Raw genomic sequence first — 12,249 nt, 5'->3', positions numbered from 1 at the left:
ACAGGTAGAGTTAGGTCATTTTCTGTTTGGGGCTGTAATAAGAAGTGATTAGAAGAACTTATTCTACGTCTTTTGGTGTTCAGATATATAAGTTTCTATAGCGTATATATAAAAACAGCCAATACTTGTAAGAATTTATATTCCTTCTGGCAATGTGAAAGTTACACTTTCTTATCTTCAACAATGCTTCATTATCACTTCAAGGCTAACCATTCTAGTGGATGTCTAATGGTATTCCAAGTACAATTTTAATATGTATTTTCATTATGACTAAATAAGTTAGCCCCCTTTCATAATTATTAGCTATTTGGATATTCTCTTTTGTGAAGCACCCATTCAAGTTTTTTGTACATTTTAATATTAAGCTTCTGCCTTGTTTCCCATTGATTTTTGTTCTTTGTATGCCCTAGATGGGCTTCCCAGGTGGCATTAGTGGTAAAGAACATGCCTGCCAATGCAGGGGATGTAATAGACATTGGTTTGATCCCTGGGTCAGGAAGATTCCCCTGGAGAAGGGCATGGCAACCCACTCCAGTATTCTTGTCTGGAGAGTTCCATGGACAGAGGAACCTGGCGGACTACAGTGCAGGGGGTCAAAAAGAGTTGAACATGACCGAGCGACTAGCACACACATGCTCTATACATAAGTCTTTTGCTGGACACAAGAAAAGCAAATAAATTCTTATTATTTTCTTAATGGCATCTCTTGAAAAAAAGAATTCTTAATTTTACTGAAGTCCAACTTAAAACTTTTTTTGTGCTTGGCGTGCTCTGCGCTGTTTAAGAACTCTTTGCAACCTCAAAGTCATTCAATATCTATGTTATTTTCTAGACACTTTATTTATTCTTTACTTTCTAAATTTATTAAGATTTATAATCTACCTAAAATTACTTTTAAAAAATTCGTTTATTTTTAACTGCAGGATAACTGCTTTACAATGCTGCACTGGCCTCCACTGTACAACAGTGTGAACCAGCCACATTAGTTGCTCAGTTGTGTCTGACTCTTTGCAGCCCCACAGACTGTAGCCCGCCAGGCTCCTCTGTCCATGGAATTCTACAGGCAAGAATACTGGAGTGGGTAGCCATTCCCTTCTCTAGGGAATCTTTTTGACTCAGGGATCGAACCTGGGTCTCCTGCGTTGCAGGCAGATTCTTCACTGTCTGAGCCACCAGGGAAGCCCAAATCAGTCATAATTACACACACAGCCCTTCCATCCTAAGCCTCCCTTCCCGCTCCCATCCAACCCTTATAGGTCATCACAGAGTACCAGGCTGGGCTCCCTGTGCTCTACCGCAGCCTCCTACCAGCCATCTATTTTATACCTGACAGTGTATATATGTCAATGTTACTTTCTCAATTCATTCTACCCTCTCCTTCCCTTGCTGTGGCACAGTTCTGTTCTCTACATCTGCATGTCTATTGCTTCCCTGCAAACAGGTTCATCAGTGCTGTTTTTCTAGATTCCATATATATGCGTTAATATACAATATTTGTTTTTCTCTGACTTACTTCACTTTGTGTAACAGGGTCTAAAATTATTTTTCATGTAATGGGATGAATAATGATGCATAGTTTTTCCCACAGGAATACTAATTAATCCAGTACCACTTACTGAAAAGACCACCCCTTCTCATCCGCAATGCAATGTCTTCTTTGTTATAAATCAAGTGATCACACCTACGTAGGTCTGTGTAAGAACACTCAATGTTGTTCCATTGGTTGATCTAACTTTATGCAGACTTCACATTGTTGTAACACTTGCTATTTTATAAAAAGTTCTAATATCTGGTAATATAAATCCATTGTCCTGAATTTCTTCTTTGCTATATTTTTGACCCTTGTACTTTTCTGTGTACTTAGAATCCTCTGGTCATGTTCTATAAAATCTCAGTGACAAAAACGAGCTTCTGGGGATTCTGATTTTGAGTGCACAAATCTTTAAGTCAACTGAAGGGGAACTGATACCTTTACCACATTGAGCCTTCCAATCAATAAATATGGGTTATCTCCCTCTGTACTGGATTTTTATTACTGTTGTAATAAATTATCACAAAATGTATAGCTTAAAACAACACAAATTTATTATTTTACAGTTATGCAGGTCAAAAGTAAGGTAGAGATCTCTCCAGGCTAAAATCAAGATGGCAACAGGGTGGTATTCCTTTCTGGAGGTCAAAGGAAGAATATGCTTCCTTCCGTTTTCCAGTGTCTAAAATTCACCCACAATCCTATGCTCATGGCTCTTTCTCTACCTTCAAAGCTAACAGATCTGCACCTCTCTAGCCCTGCTCCCAATGCCATCTCTTTTTCTCTGACCATAGCTGGGAAAAGTTTTCCACTTCTAAGGATTAGTGTGATTAGACTGGATCCATGGGGATAACTCAGAGCAATCTGTTTACACATATATTAAGTGAACGTAAAGTTTTAAAAGCATGTCTAAATATGGGATAAAGTGAGCACAGTAAAAGGTAGATGATGGGTACTCAATGAAAAAATCTTTCAACTGTTTAATATAATGCTGGAAACACTGACATACAGAAACAAATCTCAAGCATTCGTTTATTTATAAATTAGAATCACAGGAAAATACTTTCACAGCAAGTCCCTGATAAGCATGAGAAAATAGTCAAGCCAATACAAAAATTCAAAATGCTTTGCTGCCTGAGAACTACAGGATGACGCAAATACAAACTCAAGTGGTCGAAATGTTTATATAATTAATTATGACTTAAAATTTGAGAATATTATTTTAAGTGAGATTAAAAAAAGAGCTCATCAATTTTCATATTATCAAGTAAGTCATTTCTGTTTACAGTAGTGATTTATATTACTTTTGTACATTTTTTATTTTCCAAAGCCATCAACTTAAATTCCTGTTGAAAACTGATAGTGGAGTAGCTGAATGATTTAAATGGCTATTATAAGCGTATCAGATTGCATATGCTTTAAATATACATTAGTTAGTAATTATCCACTAGGAAGAGTTCAATTTCCATTTATTCTAACAGTTATGTCATAGACCTCTTTATTTATAATGGAAGATCATGATAAAGACAAAGATACCAAACTTTTCTGACTTTCACAGGGGTGCTTTTACAAGGAAAGGAAAATAAGGAGAATCTAAAATATCACTATTAAGTCAACTTACGTATTTATGAAAAACTATGAAAAATGGAAACCATAAACTATTTTTTATTTATTTATTTTTTTCATAAACTATTTTTAAAAATGGGAGCAAGAGACCTATTTTAACTGGGAAAACAGTTAAAATCTGGCTGCTCATTCCTAGCAGCTATTCTTTCTTCCTTCTCCTTTGATCTTTTTTGGACCTTATAAAGAATTAGAAAAAAAAAAGAAATAACTTTGCATCTAAGATAATCTCTTAACTGGAAAGATTGAATATTTTGTGAAAAATTTACAGGTGCCTATTTGTGAACCATCTCTGTTCCACGGCCTTATTAGGAGGGGTCTTTGAAGAAAAATAGCAATTATAATGGCTTTCACAATTTAAATTATTCTCTGTGTCTACATTCTGCTCTGTGATGAGTTTTAAGATAAGCATGATCAGCTACATTCCACTCTCCTAACTTCTCATGACTTTGAGAAACTTCAGTAGGCACTCATGCTTTATCTCACCATCTTTCAGGTAGTATATAGGATAATGTAGTTTTTTTTATAATATATGGTTTTGTAGCTTAGATGGCAGTTAACTACTACGTAATGGAAAAGATGAAGAACTACTGGTATCACTGCCCTCTGTACTTGTCATTTACCTTAAACATACCTGGAAAAGTAGATTCAAAAATTCATTGGCAAGAACATTTTTCACACTCCAGATTTGATAGTCTTCTAGAGTAAGATGACCCATCTGAAAGAGAAACAGTATTTTAAAAGACCTCATATTAAGAATGCCCTCATTTTTTATTTGAGTAAAATCTGGTTTATTAAACTTCTAATGATTATTTGTCTGAAAGAAATCCAACAATTTAAGGCAGGTGCTATCTGTTCATCTGAGAAATAGGCCAGCCAGGATAAGTTTAAAAGTTTTCGTTAAAGTAGTCAATGGCAATGAGGATAATTTATCACCAACCATCTTCTTCTTTCAACAACACCTGGGAAATAACTCACATTATCTTCTGGTTCATACGTTACCTATGGAACCTACAAAAGGCCCCAGGTTGACGCAAATACAAACTCAAGTGGTCGAAGTGTTTATAAAATCCTAACAATTTTCTAAGACCCCCTTCTTAGAAATATTTAGCAACTTCATCAGAGTTCTTAGAGATTGAAAAGAACTTAATAAAAATAAAAAATGAGTATCTATATTACATTTCCCTAAAATATAATTTAATGTTACTCTTTTTTGGTTTCAAAGTGTACTAAAAATGACATTTTTCATACATTCTGTATGAAAATCACAGCAAGCTACAGGAGAAAACCTATTATAATATCCCTAACTAATAAATGTTGTCAAACTAAGTTCAAGAATTTATTATTTGTAAAGTACATGCTTATTTCTATTACATGGTTATTCTGGATGCTATTAAAGAACTCAGAAGAGACCTTTACCAGTATTACTTTAGAAATTTTGTAAAACAATGTATGTATCCAGATTAAGATAGTCATTTCCATTATCTCCTTATGGCCCTTCCCAGTTGAATCACTCATCTGCAAAACCACTGTTGTAACACCTATTACCATTTGCTGGTTTTGTCTCTATTCTCAAACTTCATATAAATGGAATCATACAATGTGTTTTCATTTTACCAGCATTTCCTTTGCTGAGTACAAGGTTAGCCTTTCTATAACTTATTAAAATGGGAGAAATACAGATTATAAACTGTAGATTGCATGGGCTGTGTTTACTTAATTTTTATAACATGCCTACCTTATAAAATATAAATGTTTTTATGTATATAACACTTCAGCGGAGTTGTTTAAAGGTGGAATAGGCTTTGCTTGCTTCGACAGCACATATACTAAAATTGGAAATACGGAATGGGCTGTCTTTAGAGACAGCTTGGAGGGACTGTAACCACTGGTCCAAATAAGCACTTGGTTGAGACAACGTACAAGAGATTTAAATATATATACCAGCTACATATACCAATTCAAAGTATGAGGTATTTTTAGAAAGAAGTCAGTCCCAGGTGCACTCACCTTTGTGGTGTCATGTGCATTCAATATGCCTTCTACAATGTCACATAGATCCATGTGTAATTCCTGTAAAAACAGAAACCCAAAGAAGTAATTAGAAAAAAAGCAGATTATCATTTTTATTAGTCAGTGACTAAGTATATGATGTTGGGCTTCCCTGGTGGCTCAGAGGTAAAGAACCTGCCTGCCAATGCAGAAGACATGGGTTCAGTCCCTTGGTTGGGAAGATCCTATGGAGAAGGAAATGACAACCCACTCCAGTATTGGTGCCTGGGAAATCCTATGGACACAGGAGCCTAGCCAGGCTACAGTCCACAGGGTTGCAAAAGAGTCAAACACAACTTAGTGACCAAACAATAACAAAAGTATATATTTTGGTCAAATATTTACAATACATTCAGTTTATTAAATTTTCTAAGGCAAATTCTCTTCCCAATTTTGTACTTTTAACTACAGATATTTTGAGTAGCATAATATAGCAACTAGAAGTCAAAGCAAATCCTTTATTCTTGATCTCTTTAAAAATTTTATTCACTGCATTTTCCTGTTGGTGTGAAGTTTACATGCACCAAAATGTATATACAAGCAGAATTTACCGGTATATCATCAGTGCGGTTGTCCTTCCAGACCTCTAATAGTGCAAGAACCATGTTTCTCAGCTCAACCCTGGAGAGAACTCCATCACGGTCAACATCAAACACCTTGAAACAAACTAAACAAAAGAAACTCTTTTGGAGGGAAATCACTTTTATACTTTGAAGTACAATACATATTACTAGAAGCTGCCCTAGTAAAATTACAAAGTTTCTCAAGCAAGTACATTCTGGATTAAATTTTCATCTGGAGCAGACTATGTCATGGAAGTCCTCTGAACTTGTAGGGCTTCCTGCACACATTTCTAAGTCTCTCTCTCCAAATCATTAGCCAGGCTGGAGAACCTTATCCTGCCTCTAAATCTAGAGCTAAATTCCTTATAAACTGAAAAATATTAATAAGATCCAATTTACTACAGTAAAAAGCCTCTTGATGAAAGTGAAAGAGGAGAGTGAAAAAGTTGGCTTAAAGCTCAACATTCAGAAAACTAAGATCATGGCATCTGGTCCCATCACTGCATGGGAAATAGATGGGGAAACTGGAAACAGTGTCAGACTTTATTTTTTGGGGCTCCAAAATCACTGCAGATGGTGATTGGAGCCATGAAATTAAAAGACGCTTACTCCTTGGAAGAAAAGTTACGACCAACCTAGACAGCATATTGAAAAGCAGAGACATTACTTTGCCAACAAAGGTCTGTCTGGTCAAGGCTATGGTTTTTCCAGTAGTCACGTATGGATGTGAGAGTTGGACTATAAAGAAAGCTGAGCGCCAAAGAATTGATGCTTTTGAACTGTGATGTTGGAGAAGACTTTTGAGAGTCCCTTGGGCTGCAAGGAGATCCAACCAGTCCATCCTAAAGGAGATCAGTCCTGGGTGTTCTTTGGAAGGACTGATGCTAAAGCTGAAACTCCAATACTTTGGCCACCTCATGCAAAGAGTTGACTCATTGGAGAAGACTCTGATGCTGGGAGGGATTGGGGGCAGGAGGAGAAGGGGATGACAGAGGATGAAATGGCTGGATGGCATCACCGACTCGATAGATGTGAGTCTGAGTGAACTCTGGGAGTTGGTGATGGACAGGGCCGCCTGGTGTGCTGCAATTCATGGGGTAGCAAAGAGTCGGACACGACTGAGCAACTGAACTGAACTGAAAGTTACTATACATTATCTTGCAGATTTTGAGGTGGTAATTCAAGCCTTTAATTTTCAATATTTTAAACTGATCATTTCAGAATTGATTCTCACAATGCTGAAAATATTCCATCTATATTAAGAATCAACACAAGCTGGTACATTTGGCCCTCCATACCAAGGGGTTCCACGTTCCCAGATTCAACCACAAAACAAAAATATATAAAAATTTTTAAAAAATCTTCAGGAAGTTTCCAAGAGTAAAACTTGAATTTGCCACACACTGGCAACTATTTATACAGCATCTACATTGTATTTACAACTATTTACATTGCATTAGGTATTATAAGTAACCTAGAGATGATTTAAAGTACATAAGAATATATATGTAGTTTATATATGCAAACACTATGCCATTTTATATAAGAAATTGAGTATTCATGGATTTTGGTGTCCTAGAGGGGTCCCAGAACCAACTCCCAGCTGATACTAAGAGATAACCATACAAAGATTTTCCCTCTCCAGTGTAATTAAAGGTACACTCAACTATTTTTTTTTTTTTTTTGCCAAGGAACAAGTTCAACTCTTCAATTTTTTGTTTATCTACAACAGGCTAACAATTAGAAAGAGTTGGACTGTGAATAAAGCTGAGCACTGAAGAATTGATGTTTTTGAACTGTGGTGTTGGAAAAGACTCTTGAGAGTCCCTTGGACTGCAAGGAGATCCAACCAGTCCATCCTGAAGGAGATCAGTCCTGGGTATTCATTGGAAGGACTGATGTTGAAGCTCAAACTCCAATACTTTGGCCACCTCATGCGAAGAGTTGACTCATTGGAAAAGACCCTGATGCTGGGAGGGATTTGGGACAGGAGGAGAAGGGGATGACAGAGGATGAGATGGCTGGATGGCATCACCGACTCGACAGACATGAGTTTGGGTAAATTCTGGGAGTTGGTGATGGACAGGGAGGCCCAGTGTGCTGCCATTCATGGGGTTGCAAAGAGTCGGACACAACTGAGCAACTGAACTGAACAATTAGAAATACTAACATTTGCTAATTAACATCAAATGAATCACTCTAGCTTATTAACTTGCACTAGCAAAAAACAATTTTTAAAAAATTTTAAGGCAATAATAAACCTCAACTGAGAAGCAAAGATGTCAGTCTCTTTATTTAGTATTTGAACTTTAATGGAAACAAATAATCTATCATAAAATCATGCTGGAATAATAGTATACCATATCAAAGAAGAAAAAAGAAATCTAACAAGTAGCATAGCCAAAATAGGCAACATTTGTGAAACTGTATTTTTGAAAGACAGAGAGATAATGACTTTTGTAAATATATTAGAATTAGATTCCAATTAAATGTAAACTTACATTTTCTCAAATATGGTTAAGATTTATTAAAGCAATATACTAATGCTTATAAATTATGGCGTAACATTTTTAGTAGGTTTAAAAGACTTTTAGTATTTAATAAAATTGTGTTTTGATCATAAATTTCATTTTGTTAATAAAATATTAATGTATAGAAGTGACAGAAAATAAACTATAATTCAAGTCATGTAAGATACAAAATTTTCTATATAGACTACCAGAAAATATTTTCTAAGTGCTTAACATTTTCAAAGATATCATGATCGATGTAGTTCATTTATTATGAACTGCACCTTCATCTGGAAAATCAACCCCATTACTAATGACAAAGATTCCAAATCACTCCACAGTACAAAAAAAAAAAAAAAAAAAAGATGACTAAATCCTTACAGTGACCTCACTAGAACTTCAACATAGATATTTGCCAAAGTAATGAAAATTTAAGCCTTAATCCACAGATGATTTCTACATGAATGAATGCTGATATTTTTCTCCGTATCGTTTGCAAATTTTGTGACAATGTTTAACACACTCACATTTTTGTCTTTCAGCAAGAGGTCCTCTGCAACAGGCTGATAACCCACAGGATATCTCCTTAAAATCTATGTGATTGTCACGATTTTCATCAAAAGCATTAAACAAACCTGTAAAATAGGAAAAGACAACATAAATCAGAATCAACAAATTTCCTAATGTTAATGACATGTTTATGAAAGGAGGCATGACTTTTTCCCATAAACTACTGAATTAAAAATAAAAGTTTATCAGTAGCTCCCACTGTCTCAGGAAGGTTTTTTTTTTCCTGATATAATTATAAAACTTAACTTTTTAACAGACCGCAAAATACATTACTATCATTTAGTGTTTGGTTCTGTTTGCCTGCCTGTCTCTATCTTATATCAAATCCTATAGCTAAAAATGACTATAGTATGTAAAAAGTAGAAACAAATTAAAAAAATTAAGAACCGAAAAAAAAGAAAAGCCAGAGACCACAACTATCCTTATTTGGAAAGAATGAGAAGAAAAAGGAAAAAAGAAGAAAAGTTGAACTGCATATCAAAGATATACTGTGCTGTTATTAATAAGCTCCATTAAGCTCTTTCATGAGGCAAAAAAAGAGTAATACAGTATAAGAGAAAGAAATTCTGTATTGCAGTCTTCTTTGTGCTACTTGATAATATAAATGTTTTAAATTTCAGAAATAAAAGGGAATTTATAATATAATCTGTGGTTTTCAAACTTTTTATATGACATAGAAATGAAATAATTTTATTTTCAAATAAAATGACTTATCACTCTCTAATTCTAAAAAGGTTAAAAACACAACTGCACCTCTGAAGTAGGTGATGTCCTATCTCTTCTGGTTCCCCTAACAAGTATTTCCGAAATACACAGGGAATGTGAAGAATACAGATAGTCTACAAGACTCTACTTCTGTGCCCTCAGTTAAAGAGTAGGAAAATCATAGCTAAGGAGGAGTTAAACAACTTGCCAAAACAAAGTTTAACAAGGTCTGGACCAGAAAGAAAACCCAAGTATTCAGACACCATATGTGGTTTTTGTGATATCACCCGACAACTACTGTTTACATTTCCATCTTTTTAAGTGATAGCAATGAGAAATTTAGGGCTAAGCGAGAACTGTAGATATGGACCAGTCCAGTGGTTTCCTAATCTTTTTTTGGGTGGGGGAAGGAGTGACACAACAGTGGCACCTTTCTCTTCTTTTTTTTAATTTTTGCTGTGCCACACACAGGATCCTACTTCTCAACCAGAAATTGAACCCAGGCCCTTGGCAGTGAAATCGAGGAGTCCTAACTGCTGGACCGTCAGGGAATTCCCCAGTGAACTTTCTTATGTGAAAGAAAAATTGTGGAGGTTCTTGAGCTGAGGAAGAGGCGGGGCTGTATGTGGAAGTCCAGAGCTTTCCCTGCTCAGTGGCCACCTCCCTAATCCCTGGACTATAGGAGTGAGTTTCTGAGGCACCCACAGGAGGACAGTTTCATAACCACTGTCATGGTCAAAACATTTTACATATGAGAATATACAGGTGAGAGGGAGGCTTCCCAGGTGGCCCTAGTGGTAAAGAACCTGCTTGCCAATGCAGGAGCCACAAGAGAACCTAGTTTGGTCCCTGCGTTGGGAAAATTCCCTGGAGGACGGCATGGCATCCCCCGCCAGTATTCTTGCCTAGAGAATCCCACGGACAGAGGAGCCTGGCAGGCTACAGTCCATGGGGTCAAAGAGTCAAACATGACTGAGCGACTAATTAGCACAAATGTACCGATGAGGGAGCTAAACTGACTTATGCAAGGTTACATAAGTAGAATAGGACGCTCAAGACTATAATCTTAATTCCCAATTTAATTTTCCTCCCCACCGAACTATTTGCAAGAAACCTGCAAACCTGTAACATTATGGCCTTTTAGAGTTAAGATATACTGGTTAGAAATAAAAGCTGGTCTCATGTGTGTTTAAGCAAGGAACATCATAGAAACAGAATGATTCCTACCTTCACTTAGAGATGGACGAATTGGTGGTGAAACCAATGGGCCAAATGTCTCTAAATCGAATCGTCCAGTTCGGGATTGAGCCTTCAGCAACCAATAGCGTTTCTCCAGATCAATGATGTCTGATTCCTCCACTGAGAGTCAAATCAAACAAGATCATAAAACCTCAGTCTTCTCTTCTAGGCAGTTAGTTAGCTCATCCTGAAAATGCAACTTCTAAGGATATGTTTTAATTTCTCAGTTATACTGCTAACAACTACCTAAAACAAAACTCTGAAAAACAAACACATTATACCTAAAATGAAATGAAAAGTAAGTCAAATTAACATAAAACGGGTTTTAAAATGGAATTTTTTCCCCAGTAGGCTGTTTTAAGTCCAACATGTAAATCGTAAACAACTGAGATGTTTCATTCTGGTTTCCCACAACATTTTTATCTGTACTCGTTTTTGCTAATATTCAATCTCTATCCTGGATTTGATGATTTTATATATATATATATTTTTTTTTTTTCTTTTCTCTCCTGGCTATACTGTAAACATCCTAACAGAAGGATTCTATGTCTGATTCATCCTGTTGATATGGTAACTACTTACACATTCGGTACTTATTAAAGAAATGAAAAGGAACAGGATAAAAGATGTTAAAAGTAATGAAGTTCCCTTCAATGTTCACCTGAAACTATCACAACACACTATTAATTGGCTAATTCCCATTATATAATAAAAAGTTAAAAGATATATATTAAAAAAAACTCAAATTATGAAGTCAATAAATGAGAAAGAAAGTAGATTAGAATTTATAGTGTGATAAGTAATAGGGGCATCATGAAAACATGAACAGCTTTTTCTCCTCATTCACCAGAAAATGCATTTTCTTTTTAAAAAAAGTCACAGATAAGCTCTAATTATGGTTACATTCTATATGTGTGGTTTTTTTCCTTCCAAGGAACAAAGACTGAAAAAATTATTAGAATCTCAGTGACCTATAAGGCAATATCAAAAGTACAGCAAATATCAAAAGTATACCTGGTGGCTCAGTGGTAAAACAGTCCACCTGCCAATGCAGGAGACCGGGTTTGACCCCTGGTGCAGGAAGATCCCACAGGCCGTGAGGCAACTAAGCACATGTGCCATGACTGCTGATCGTGTCCTCCAGAGCCTGTGCTCTGCAGCTACGGAGTCCTGCTCACTCTAGAGCCCATGCTCCACAAGAGAAGCCACCACAACGAGAAGCCCTCTCACTGCAACTAGAGAGTAGCCCTCAAAACTAGAGAAGAGCCTGCGCAGCAGCGAAATTCAGCACAGCCAAAAATAAAAAATTTTTAAAAGCACAGCATATATATTATTGGGGTCCCAGGAAAGAGTGGGCAGAAAATGTTTAAAACACTTAACAGCTGAAAATTTTTCAAATTTGATAAAAACTATAATCCCATAATCCAGAAGTTCAATGAACCCTGTGTAAGAAAAA

The 12,249-nt window shown here is 36.0% G+C and overlaps 1 protein-coding gene across 1 annotated transcript in view; it reads right to left on the bottom strand.

The window, feature by feature from the left end:
* The window catches only part of USP32 (ubiquitin specific peptidase 32), a 203,836-nt gene that overhangs the window by 51,243 nt on the left and 140,344 nt on the right, over nucleotides 1–12,249 (bottom strand). The window contains exons 6-10 of the mRNA XM_024980631.2: nucleotides 10,782–10,913; nucleotides 8,807–8,914; nucleotides 5,758–5,873; nucleotides 5,165–5,227; nucleotides 3,789–3,872 (exon numbers count right to left, since the gene is read on the bottom strand). Of these exons, the coding sequence (XP_024836399.1) occupies nucleotides 3,789–3,872; nucleotides 5,165–5,227; nucleotides 5,758–5,873; nucleotides 8,807–8,914; nucleotides 10,782–10,913 (503 nt within the window). The remainder of the gene's footprint in view (nucleotides 1–3,788; nucleotides 3,873–5,164; nucleotides 5,228–5,757; nucleotides 5,874–8,806; nucleotides 8,915–10,781; nucleotides 10,914–12,249) is intronic.

This window comes from Bos taurus, chromosome 19, assembly GCF_002263795.3.
Source record: "Bos taurus isolate L1 Dominette 01449 registration number 42190680 breed Hereford chromosome 19, ARS-UCD2.0, whole genome shotgun sequence".
Lineage (NCBI taxonomy): Eukaryota > Metazoa > Chordata > Mammalia > Artiodactyla > Bovidae > Bos > Bos taurus.
Note: the sequence above shows the minus strand (reverse complement) of the source record. Positions and strands in the feature narration are given on the sequence as shown.